Source organism: Thunnus thynnus, chromosome 14 (assembly GCF_963924715.1).
Source record: "Thunnus thynnus chromosome 14, fThuThy2.1, whole genome shotgun sequence".
NCBI classification, from domain to species: domain Eukaryota; kingdom Metazoa; phylum Chordata; class Actinopteri; order Scombriformes; family Scombridae; genus Thunnus; species Thunnus thynnus.
The window spans coordinates 19125688-19138011 of NC_089530.1; the positions used below are offsets into that span (position 1 = coordinate 19125688).

The 12324-nt window shown below is 39.6% G+C and overlaps 1 protein-coding gene across 1 annotated transcript; it reads left to right on the forward strand.

The window, feature by feature from the left end:
* Positions 1-4059: 4059 nt before the first annotated feature.
* On the forward strand, positions 4060-11514 carry ubac2 (UBA domain containing 2). Its single transcript, XM_067610402.1, has 10 exons — positions 4060-4248; positions 4695-4819; positions 5859-5978; positions 6682-6788; positions 7298-7421; positions 7573-7620; positions 7947-8055; positions 8871-9013; positions 9243-9389; positions 9687-11514. Exons 1-10 carry the CDS (start codon positions 4218-4220, stop codon positions 9792-9794), a joined length of 1062 nt encoding a protein of 353 aa, XP_067466503.1. The 5' UTR covers positions 4060-4217; the 3' UTR covers positions 9795-11514.
* The last annotated feature ends 810 nt before the right edge of the window (positions 11515-12324 follow it).

The window sequence follows — 12324 nt, forward strand, 5'->3', positions numbered from 1 at the left end:
TTAATTGATTGTTTTCTGAGACAAACAAACCTGTGAAAAAAACCCTCAACATTTTAATGTGTCTGTGTGGTGGAAGAGGGTGGGATGCATGCATGTGTGTCTTTTACATATGTGAGGGTGTGGAGAAGGGAGGGATGTGACATTGATTCTTGCTCCATCTCCAAAAACATACACGTAAGTATTGACAGACAGACAGGGAAGGTGGTGAGCAGGGTCACGTGTAAGCTGTCCTTTACTGAAACATGTTGACGCTGCACTATCTCTCTGTGGCTGCGCTTGTTTTTTATCACGTTTCACCCCCCCCACCCCCCCACCCCGCAGGATAGAGAAGTGTGACGGACCTAAAAAGCTAAACAAGGGTCAAAAGATAGTTAAAAGCACATTATGAGTTAATTTGTAGAAAGATAAAACAAGATATTAATGAAGAATTATGTAAAAAAAAAGAACTGATATTTTGCTGTATGAAAATTTGTAGCCATTATATAATATTTCCCTGCCAAATATTAACATCGCAGGGGATGGAACCATCTTATCTAATTAAACTAAGTAATATTTTCTGACTCAGTCTGGATTGAAGCCCTGTATATGTCTTGCAACATAAATCAATTGTTCATCCTGTAATTAAGAATTTGAATCTGTAATCTGCATCCATATAAGAGATATTTGAAAGCATCATAAACCAAAGTCAGGACAGTTCTAGGTCACTGAAAGCAAAGAGAGTGTGGCTCGAGACATGTAAATCTGCACCGGGCGTTCCTCAACTGGTGCAGAGAGCTGAGGGATGAATGTAATAAATTATGTGAGGGGTTGTGGTTGTTTATAGATATATTTTAAGCAGATAGTTTTCTCTGGGACATACAGTAGAAGCTCAGGATGCTCATTTGCAAGCAATATTAAGTTTTATAAAGTCTTAAGTCTTATATTTCACATTGTTCTAAAAACATTTGTCGTGCTGAAAAAATTCTTCACAGTGGACCAGATTTTGCTCATGCAACCTTGTCTAAATGTGCGGTGTGCCATTTCCTGGACACAGGCAGATAAGCTGTGATGTGGGACTAAAACAATACCTCTGTTACAAGCAATTCTTCCTGAATACAGAGTGGCTGACAAGTGAATAGCAATGATTCACAGATGAATGTGTGAATGAGTCATCAGCTTTTCAGATGACCACCTCAGAGGCTGCCTTGACTAAAAAGGTTTGTGACTTCATTCAGTGCCGCTCTACTGTTTCACACTCCCTTGTATCTCTCTCTCTTTCTGTCTCTCTCTCTCTCTCACACACACACACGCATACACACACACACACCCCTCACAATTCACCAAGTAGCATTGTCCTGCCGAGAGATGTGTAATGGAAAAGATAAATGGAGGATAAAGCTAAGGTGACAGGACTGAGCATGCATGTGTGTATGTGTATTTGCATGCGTGTGTGTGTGTGTCTGTGTGTGTGCCCGCATGTGTGCACTGCACAACAGACCAGCAAACCATCTGCTCATCTCCTCTTAATGAACAAAGCAAACAGCAGGAGTCAAGGCTGTCTCCAAATCTGGAGTCTCTTTATTGGTAAGCACACACACACGCACACACATATATATAAATATATATATATACACACACACACATCTCTGCGCTGTTTAATCTGATTATCTTTGATTGAGAACAGGGGCAAAACAACCTTTTTAGACCTTACTCCTACATCAGTGACAGAGAAGGTCTGAAACACAATTAGCAAGCTGTTCCTGAGCTCTGCTTTGCAGTCACATCTGACCACAGGCAGCCAAATAGACTTAATGGGTGGGAACTAACCAATGGGAACTAACACGCTACTGCATCTGTGGACGATGAGGAAATGCAACACTATTAGACAGCTGCTCGCCATATCTTTTCAGATGTACTTGGACGTAACATAAGCATTGGATCAATTGTCTCAGGAGCAATCACAGCCAGGCATGAAGGTATACACACTGTTTGATGTGAATAAAACTGGCAGTGTGTGTTGTAAGACACAGACTGCAAGGAAGTCTGGACCTTGACAAGATATGACACTCTGTGCGTGAGGGCAGAGGACCATAATAAAAAGCCATTAATCTGGACTTGGTGCAGCTACACATCCTGCTCAAGGCCCCCATGGATAATTAACACTGCTATCACTCTGTCAGAGAGCTGACCACATGGCTTCGAGACATGAAACACTCCCTTTCGGCTGGTTGTATGCATATCCGATCCATAAACACATTTTACAAAATGGTCATAGAGGACCAGGCTTAGGATCAAACATGATCAGACTGGTGCTTCAGCGCCTGGGAATACCCTGTCTGTCAGCAGGGTGGCATCACGGGTAAGGAGACTGCCCTTCATCCTGAGGATCAACTGGCCACTGCATCTATACCCTGCTCAAATGCCTGTGAGCAAGACACTAAATCCCAGCTGCAGGGGTCCTGCAGTTGCTAGATCAGTGATTCACAACATGCTCTCCCAGGGGGTTAAGTAAGCATTAGTGGTCACCAGGCAGAAAAAGTATTCAAATGGAGATGAACCTGCTCTGACTGCTGTGAGGATGCACTGTGGTGTGGTGCACAGGGACCATAATCTGTCGTACCTCAGCTCTCCCATGGTTCTAGTTTTGCTGCACTAACATTTTCTTTTTCTTTTTAGGGCTTCTTTTAATCTGTTTCTTATAAGTATGTTTTATTCATTTTTCTGTGTATACTGTTTTCACTTATATCTGTCTGCAGCTGTGATAATGCCTCTTCATTTTGCTTGATAAGTACTCTACAGCAACAACAACAATAACAACAATAATAGTATCAATAATAGGCCTAATTTTGTTTTCCAGTTCTGTAATTTTTATTTCAGAATCAGAATCGGCATTACTGGCCAAGTATGTTTACGCATACAAGGAATTTCTCTCCAGTTTTTGGTGGCTCTCAATGTACTTACACACAAAAATCTTCAGAGAGATACACAGGGACAACAAGCTGATTAAAAGATAATTAAACATAAACAGTTCACTATTATGTGCAAACAAATGGGTGAAAAAAAGATACATAAATATAGAAACAACAAGTGGGCAACAACATACAATGTCTATATACAGGTGAAACCGTTTCTGTAAAATGCCAACAGGATACAAGTAGTGCAAAGGTGTGAAGACTGCAAGAAGTGTTGAAATACATACTAAATGGGTAAGAAAGTGACTTTGTATACATACAGCAGGTGGTTATGTACAGAATATACAACCTGCTCAAAAATACAGCTGTGAATGATGTGTGTAGATGTTACTTCATCTTTTTGTATTTTAAATTCAAATAGATATATATAATTTGTAGTGAGTATTATAGTGTTACATGGTTATTGCACAGCGACTGAGTTAACTGATCATAAGTATGACGGCGAGAGGAAAGAACTACATTTCATTTACTTTTGGTTATTTTATGTGATTTAAGGTGTAATGTAAATTTGTTTGAAATGAATTGAAACCGAAAATATAGTATAGAAAATAATATAGTCTTGTTACTCCACTTGGATGGTTGAGCTTCACTGTGCAGAATGATGTATGTGCAGGGTTTGGTACTAGAAGGCTGCTTTCATTTTCATCTGCTGAAAGTGGACAAGTGCTCACCTTAAATCTGAGTTTAAGGAATGTACTGTACCTATGAGCAGGGTTTGGGACATCGCAACCAGTTTAGAAGACAATCCTGGTCCAGTATGCAACTGTGATGTGGAAACTTGAAGCCTCCAGTGCACATCTACTAAGAATGGACAGTGAAGTAGGAGACATCTTGTGTCCAGCAGGAATACAATAAAATATTTTTGCATAGTCAGATATTCTTGAATTTTTAACGAGGGAGAAGGAAGAGATGTCTGAGGAGATAACTTTTTTTGTGTGAAAAAAACTATATAAGACAAATTATTATTCAAAGTAGTCTTCTCTGTACATCTTAAAACATATCTGGAGGGGATCTTTAATGGCATGCTCTGCTCCTCAACACAGAGCAGCAGCGCCCTCTACAGGCCAGTTTCTATATAATCTACGCTAACGGCGAAATAATGATTTTTGGGCGTGTTGGGCTCCTGTAGGAGATCCCCTGTTTCTTTCTCGCAACGGTCACAGCATGGATCCTCTCTCCAACTTTACCTCGGTTGTTTGGTGTTAGTTTCGCGTTGCCTCGGGGTTAACCGTCGCCGTCTTGACTCCGTGACTCCTCAAAGACACCATGTTTACCACCACCGGTTCTCGGGGCCTGTGTAAGTATCCCGCATCCGCCGTTAAACCGCAGCCGGGCTGTCGCAGCTCTCTCCCCGCATCGACCTGTCAGGTTCAACGGCAGTAGCAACGTTAGCCTGTTAGCATTGCGCTGTCATTCATTTGCTCGGGGCTTTATGTGTCGGTCACAGCTGCGTTTAGTTAATTAATAACCTACGTCTTGGGGTGTTTTCATATAGTTTGTTGACTAAGCGTCAGAAATAATCGAAATAAGTGGAACTGGTGTTTTTACACTCTTAAATCTTCAGTCAAATCCGTGTTATTGAGCAGGATATGTGTCTGCCCCGCCTCTCCCTTTCTCTTTCTCTCTCTTCCATCAGCAAAACTCGTGGCTAATATTTCAAACACCTTAACATATACAAAGCTGCTCATTGTAGGAGGCGAAGGTCGTCGTATAATCTGCTGTGTGTGTATGTTTTGTGCACAGACAAGGCTCCTCTCTCTAAAGGCCTCCTACTGGTCCTCAATGGGCTGACTGTGATGCTCACCCTGCTGCCTCAGTACCAAGACCTGTTCGTGTACAGTCTGCAGGCTGTCACCCAGCAGCACCAGGTAATGTGTCCAACATCTGTCTGTGTTTGTGAGAGAGACTATAAACAACAAAGAGTATGTCCAGATGTGTGTCTCTATCAGTGTGAGTGTTTGTGTCAAACTTTGACCTTTTCTTTTCGAGAGAATAGCACATTAACCATGATTAGGACAAGAGTTGGCTTAGAGCCAAGCAATTATTTAAGCTTTTTTAAAACTGATTAGACCATCCTCACCATGCTTAATGACTAGCAGATTGTTTATAAAGCGAATGTGAAAGTAGAAAAGTATTACAAATAGGGCTGCAAGTAACAATTATTTTCATTATCATTTAATGTGCTGATTATTTTCTCGATTAATCGATTAGTTGTTTTGTCCAGAAGATGGTGAAAAATGCTTCCCAAAGCCCAAGGTGACATCTTCAAATGTCTTGTTATGTCCACAACCCAAGATATTCACTTTAGTGTCATAGAAGACTAAGGAAACCAGAAAATATTCACATTTGAGAAGTTGGAATCAGGGAATTTTGACTTTTTTTTCTTTAAAAATATGACTTAAAATGATTAATCGATTACCAAAATAGTTGGCGATTCATTTAATAGTTGACAACTAATCAATTGATCGACTAGTTGTTGCAGCTATAATTACAAATTAATCTGAACTCAAGGTCCATGTACTATATTTTTCTGGAGCTTTCACCCTGCATCTCATGATCCTTGAATAAAGACAGGGGTTATGATGCTCCATAAACAACCACCTGTGGGATTTTCAGAGAGCAGACACCCCATAACAACTAAACAAACTCCACTTGCTTATGATGGAAAAATCTAGCCTGGACTTTTGAGTTAAGATAATTTTGTCAAACTGTTTTCAAAATGTTTTTGTATTGCCATGAAGTTCTTCTTCATGGCTTTTATATGTGAGATATGGCATGACATTCAAGTCATATACACTGTGTTCGTCAGAAAAGCCATTGTTAAAAGAAGGCATACTGTGGACTGGTCTTTTCCTGTGTGTTACCGGTGTGTGTGTGTGTATAACTGTGCTCTCCCTTGTGCTGCAGGTGTGGAGGTTGTTGTGTGGGAGGCTGGTCTGTCTAGACGTGAAGGACTCGTTCTGTAGCAGCCTGCTCATCTATAACTTCAGAATCTTTGAGAGGAGGTTTGGCACCAGGAAGTTTGCTGTAAGTACCAAATCATGGATCGATGTACAGATATGTGGATTGATAAAGCAGATAGATACATATATTGATATATCCATAGATAGATATAGTGGATTTAGTAGTCTGGCAGATATCCTTAGCTGAACAAAGGAATGAGTGGATTTAATGTTTTAAATTGCAGCTTTCAAACTGTGTCACACATTGAAGACACCGGGTTATCTCGTGTTCAGTTACTTTTATAAACAGAAGCACAATGTTAAGATACTTTGATTCTCATCAATTGGTCGATGAACAGAAAATTAATTGTCAACTATTTTGATCTTCAAATATTCATTTCAGTCAATTTTTGCTGGTTGTAGCTTCTCTACTGTAAAGATTTCAAGCTTTTCTGTGTCGTACATGATAGTAAACTGAATATCTGAATTTTTGACTGTTAATCGGTCAAAATTAGGTATTTAAATACCTCATTGGGTTGTGGTAGATTATAGCAGTAATCATTAATTCAGCTTTAGAAACAATATGAGGTTCACATGTGTCAACTTCATCTTTTAGAGGAGAGGACACAGAACTTCCTTATCTGGTGGTAACTTGCCGTGTAATCAACATTTGACACTGACATTATGTTCCTGAAAATGTAGCTACACTTTAAAACCACAGAGAAAGATTTTGTCATTTATATTTGCCTTTTTCTAACCATCATAAATGGTGTGTATCTTTATTCCAGTCCTTTTTATTGGGCACCTGGTTTCTCTCTGCGCTGATGGACTTCCTGCTGGCTCAGGCTTTCCAGTTTCTGTTTGACTATGAGGTGGAGGAGCTGCCTGCAGGACTGTGAGTAGCACGGTCACCTTAGTAGCTACAGTTTATGCTGAGCTTTGCTAATGCATGTACTGTATCTCTTAAACGGAAATAGCTTTTTGGTCACTTTAATAGCTACTGAGGATCCTGTAATTCAAAATATGAATAGTCTGGTATTTAGTTGGGTTTACAATGTCACTGGTACAAACCTGTATTTTCCACCTCCACATGTCATTTTGTTAGTCTTGGCCAGTATTCATATTGGGTATTACGTATATTTGGGTGTACAGCATTAAGATGATGGTGGACTGTGACAGCAGTACAAAAAGAGGGAAGTAAAAACAGCTTGACAGACTTAATAAAATGATAAGTGACTAGTACCAAAAGCTCAACACCCCAAACCCAGCATTGTCTTTCTTTCTTTGGATTACCTGAAATTTTATTGTTATCATTGAAATTTTCATGTTTTTGTTTAAATTCATTCAATCCCTTTTTTTTCTTTCATCCACATTCTCTTGACTTGTTCCTTTCACCTCTTGCAGGCTCGCTCCAGTCTTCTCTTTGTTTGTGCCTTTCTACCTGTCGATCCCAACGATGCCAGTCACCCAAGTCCTGGGCCAGATCCACATCACCAACAAGTCTCTGGTCTACATTGTTGGCTTACAGGTAAGTCCATACTTTGCTAGTGTGGGCATGTATGTATGTATCTGTTTTGCTTTCTCTTTTACTCCCCTTGAGAATTTTTGAGAATACTTGCCTTCCAACTATTCTGATCCTAATGGTTTCTGTCTTCTTCTCTCTTCCTTCTGTGGTACAGTTATTGACTTCCAGCCCCTTCATGTGGCTCCTTGCACTCAGCGGACTGGTGAGTAGTCAACTTCCTGTCTTTGTTTACCTTGTATTGAAGAAGTTTACTGGTACTGCATGAGGTCATTTACAACCACTAGTGGGCACAAGTTGTTTGTTCAGGGTGATAAGACTCAGCACACGGTTAATGTATGGGCAGCAGAACCAAAATAATGAGCTAAAGGCAGCTAAAAAGCACAGGTGTAGAGTTGAGTGTTAATTCTCTGTGGATTGGCATTGCAGTGTTGCTTCATGAAGGTTTTAATGTGATTTATGGCTTGTGACTTCAATACTATATATATACAATACATACACCCATTGTTTTTTCATTAACTTGCCTTTCAGATCTCAGGTGGCCTGTACCACTCTGATGTTCTCCGGTTGCAGAAGCTCCTCTTTGTGCCTGCCTGGGTGTCTCGTATTGGACGATATATTCTGGAGCCCATTTTCTCAAGTGAGTCCAACCATTAGTAATCACATCTACAAATCCTGTGCAAATCCTTTGCATATTGATCGGTGTTGCAGGGCCTGACATGGAGTTATTATCTGTCTCTGTCTAATTGTGGAATAATAACATATACATTTAAGGCATTAGATCAGTGCAATGATCCAGAATGATTAATGGCATTAGCATAATATCTTTAATAACAAGCATTTAAAACCTGGAGGTAAGGTTGAAACTGTCAATTGTGTTAAAAAGATTCTCTCAGTGTTGGTAGAAGTTAACCTTATTTTCAACATTTTTCATATTTTGCCTGATGAAATTGTTGTAATTGTATAATTTGCTATATTTACAGTTATGCTAACTAGCTAAAGCAATACTCATGTTTCCTTTCTTTTAGTGATTGAAGTATTTCTTTCAGAAAAATTCAGAGAGGAAAAGTTGTTTACATTAAACATACTGCCATGACTAGCTCTTCCTCTCCAGTCTGTAATGTCCTGCATGGTCATTTAAAGCCTTTCAACTGTGAAACAGTGTTTATCTGCCTGAAAATAGTCAGTACCAAACAATGTGGCTTTCCACATTTTGTCCTGTAACTGAAGCATGATAACAGCAATCTAGTGTAGTTACCGCTATGTTCAAAAGATACGAAATTGATGTGAAGCACAGGACATTTAAAATATTTATTCTGTTCATAAGCAACAGATGCACATCTTGAAAACTGTTACCAACTCCGGAGAAAAGTTTTTGTTTTTTTTTTTCTTTCTTTGTCACCCCAAGTCAGTCTGTTATTGATTAATGTGTTATTGACATCTCTGGTCGTCAAGGCTCCCAACCAACCAGTGAGACACCACTGGGGATGGGAGCCACGCTGGACATCCAGAGGCAACAAAGGATGGACATGCTCGACCAACAACTGCTGCTGGCACAATATAACGAGGCCAGGAGGAACACCAGACAACAACCACAGGTAGAGGGACACACACTTATTGCCACACCGATACGTTGACTGGCATGCACACAATGTTTGAAATTAATTAAACCTGCTAGTTACCTGTTACTCACCTTCACCAAACATACATACTTTCTTTCTTTTAAAAAAAGCACACACACATATACATGCATGCATTTACACAACCATATGTGGAAATCTACTTGATTCTTCCTCCGTGTGTGTGTGTGTATGCGTCTTTGTGCAGGCTGGGTTGTTACAGTGGACCCGGTTATTCCCCTCCCTGAGACACAGAGGACAGAACCGTCATCCAGTGCAGCCTCGCCCACAGGCTCAGACGCAGCCCTCCACACAGCCACCGCTATTGGACAACTCTCCAGTTGCAGAGGAGCAGGTGTGTTTCTGTGTTTTTACACATGTGTACCTTTATTCTGGGTTCCCCTGGTCTTGTTTTCTCTGGTAGTAATTTCTAGATATTCTTTTGCATAACTTATCACCTGGATGTCTTAAAATCTTCATAGACAGACAGACTACTAACTTTTGATTTTCTGGCCCACCTACGCCTTACTTACTTACAGGACTGAATGCTTTTAATGTGTGGGCACCCTCATGAAATATTCCCAGGTGATTATTTGTCTGCGGCTGCCCTCTAAACTGAATCAGTTGATGTTTTTTTTTTTTTTTCCTGCAGGTTGCGATGTTAGTAGAAATGGGCTTTTCCAGGATTGATGCCCTCGAGGCTCTCAGAGCTTCAAACAACGACATCAACATGGCAACCAACTTCCTCTTGCAACACTGAGAGAGAGCTCAGTGAGAACAAAAGATGTGAATGAGGAAAGCAGCAAGAGAAGCAACCAAAGCAGAGGAGCAAAAAAAAAAAGCAAAGCAGAGACAAGGTGTTGGAGGCAGTGAATGGTGGAGACGAGAAGAGAGGACAAATGAAATTTGTACAGATAATCTGAGGGCTGTCACTGCTCCTCGAAGCAGTGTTAGGCTGAACCGACCTGAACTGAGCCCGATGGCACGCTGATTAATGAAGAAGTGTGAAGTACAAAGTGGGAGACGTTTGCGTCATAGCTTTCTGATGGCTGTGGTAGTGTGAAACAGGCGACATTGCTGAAGGCAGATGAGTTAGACTTCTAACTCTCAGGGGTTTCCTATGAAAAATAAACAGAAACCAAACAGGTCAGAGCTTTCCTCACAGTACATCTTAAAAAACAGAGTATTGAGTCCAGTGGATGAACTGTAAAGTGGGCTATTTCTTTAAAACAGAACTGATGCTGAAGCACTCAAATCAGCTCTCTCCTATCTGAAATACAGTTTAATATTTTCCACTTTCATGTACTGCCACTCTACACGCCAATGGGCCACAGTATAACCAGTGACCTTTACCCTGACAACTGGTAAGAGACAGTGTCTAATGTGGAAAATGGATGAAGATAACACAACACCAGGTCCTTTTTAGACAATGAAGCATAAGACATTATGTTAGATGTCAAGTTTTCATCTTAAACTGGTTAAAACAAAGGACTTTTCTTACAGAATTTTAAGCTGCCACTCTTGGACTGTTTTTTTTTGTTTTCCTTCATACAATAGGAGTGAAAAGAGGAATGCAACACATGCCAAGAGGTTTATATTTAACTCCACGAGGAGGTCAAGAGGTCATAATTACAACATCAAAACTGAAGAACATGACTTACCAACCACGACTTTATTACACAGTTGTTATCTTGGCAGAGTTTCCTGGAAGTAGCAGGACTCAACCCTTTCCTGTGTAAAATATTTGAATAAAGCAGTTAGCGTGATTGACAGATACTATAGGAGCCAAATCTTCAATGGGTTTGGCCCATTTATGTCTAAAAGTACATTGTTAATGACAGATGGAGCTGTTTGGCAGGATACAGGTTAGGTGGGCCAACTCAGGGTCTATGAGGCGAATTCTTCTGTTAATTACATGAAAATCACATTTGCCAACGTGCACATTCACAGATGCAGAGAAGACCTTTTTAAAGAGGTCACATTTCACACCCTTGACTGTTTGTCTCTTTCATCATTTCATGCTCTCACACACCTGCACATGCTTTTCAACATTTATTTTCTTTCTTTGAACTTGTCTTTTCTTTGCCAGCACACATGTCTAAACCATAACGAGTCTTAAAAGAGTCTTAAAAGTTTAATGATATTTATTATGCAATATCAGGACAGGAGGAATTTAAAGACTATGCACTGCATAGTACCTACTATGTGTATATAAACATACTCATGAAAATCTTGTGCAAGAGGAGTGATATTGCAGCCACTATGTATTGATGTCAGAGACAGATGCTAGTTTTATATTTTGTGCATTATAATATTGATAATATATGACCACTGAGTTGAGTCAGTTCATTTGTGTATGTATTTTTGAGAGTGATATAATAGTATATGGGTGTGATGAGGGAGTTGTTTCATGGACAACTTAATGATGAACTGTAAGGAATCATATTTGATATGTGAAATAAATCAACTTGCTGACTGAATCATTTGCTTCACATCAGAGGTATTATGAAAATTCTGTACATTTCAAGGCAAACAATAAAAACTATTGACCATTTTTTGTATAATGGTCAACTCTTAGTTTGACGTGAATATATATTTTGTGAAATAGGTTTGTGGTTACATAATTATCCTGAATATCAGCATTTGGCTACAGTTCAGCTATAGGCTGAAGAAGAAAAATGGAGTTACCACAACCCTCATACTCTATTATTTAAAGTGGAGGAAGAAATGCAAATGTCTTCAGCACTGGAAAGCTATTCCCATGCAGCCAGTGCCAAATACAATAATTCACAAAGATAATCCAATTATAGGAAAGTTATTTTGAAAAATGAGAGTACCATATTTTAATAGCTTTAATGTAATAATGGATCAGATGCCACCATCATACAGTATAAATTGTTTCCTGACATCATTACAAGATTAAACACCACTGTTGTGATGCTGCTTTTCAACACATGATGGCACTCTTGTGCTAAAATGGACAAATGGGTTCATTTGTATGTATCAAGACAAAATGTTACATCACACACATACATATGAGCCATGTATATAAAATTAAAGTGAGATGTTATGATGTAGCCTGGCTTTAAACAGTCAAATGAAAGACATGGATTGTCTAAGTTCAGTCAAGAATTTGTCCAGTTTAATGACAGGGTATAATCGCCCCAAGTCTTCTTGGCTTGTTACCCTTTGTAAAGTATCCAAGCAACGCCTACTCATGACCCCTCATGAAAGGTTGTATAAGTCTGTGAGCTCTGAGAAGTTTAACCAAACATCAATGTTTCTTTCCC

Bases quoted from the DNA above. Each gene is read 5' to 3' on its own strand.
- ubac2 (XM_067610402.1), top strand. From the start codon at position 4,218: ATGTTTACCACCACCGGTTCTCGGGGCCTGT. The intron at 4,249-4,694 runs GTAAGTATCCCG...TTTTGTGCACAG, and splicing joins CACCGGTTCTCGGGGCCTGT to ACAAGGCTCCTCTCTCTAAA. The intron at 4,820-5,858 runs GTAATGTGTCCA...CTTGTGCTGCAG, and splicing joins CTGTCACCCAGCAGCACCAG to GTGTGGAGGTTGTTGTGTGG.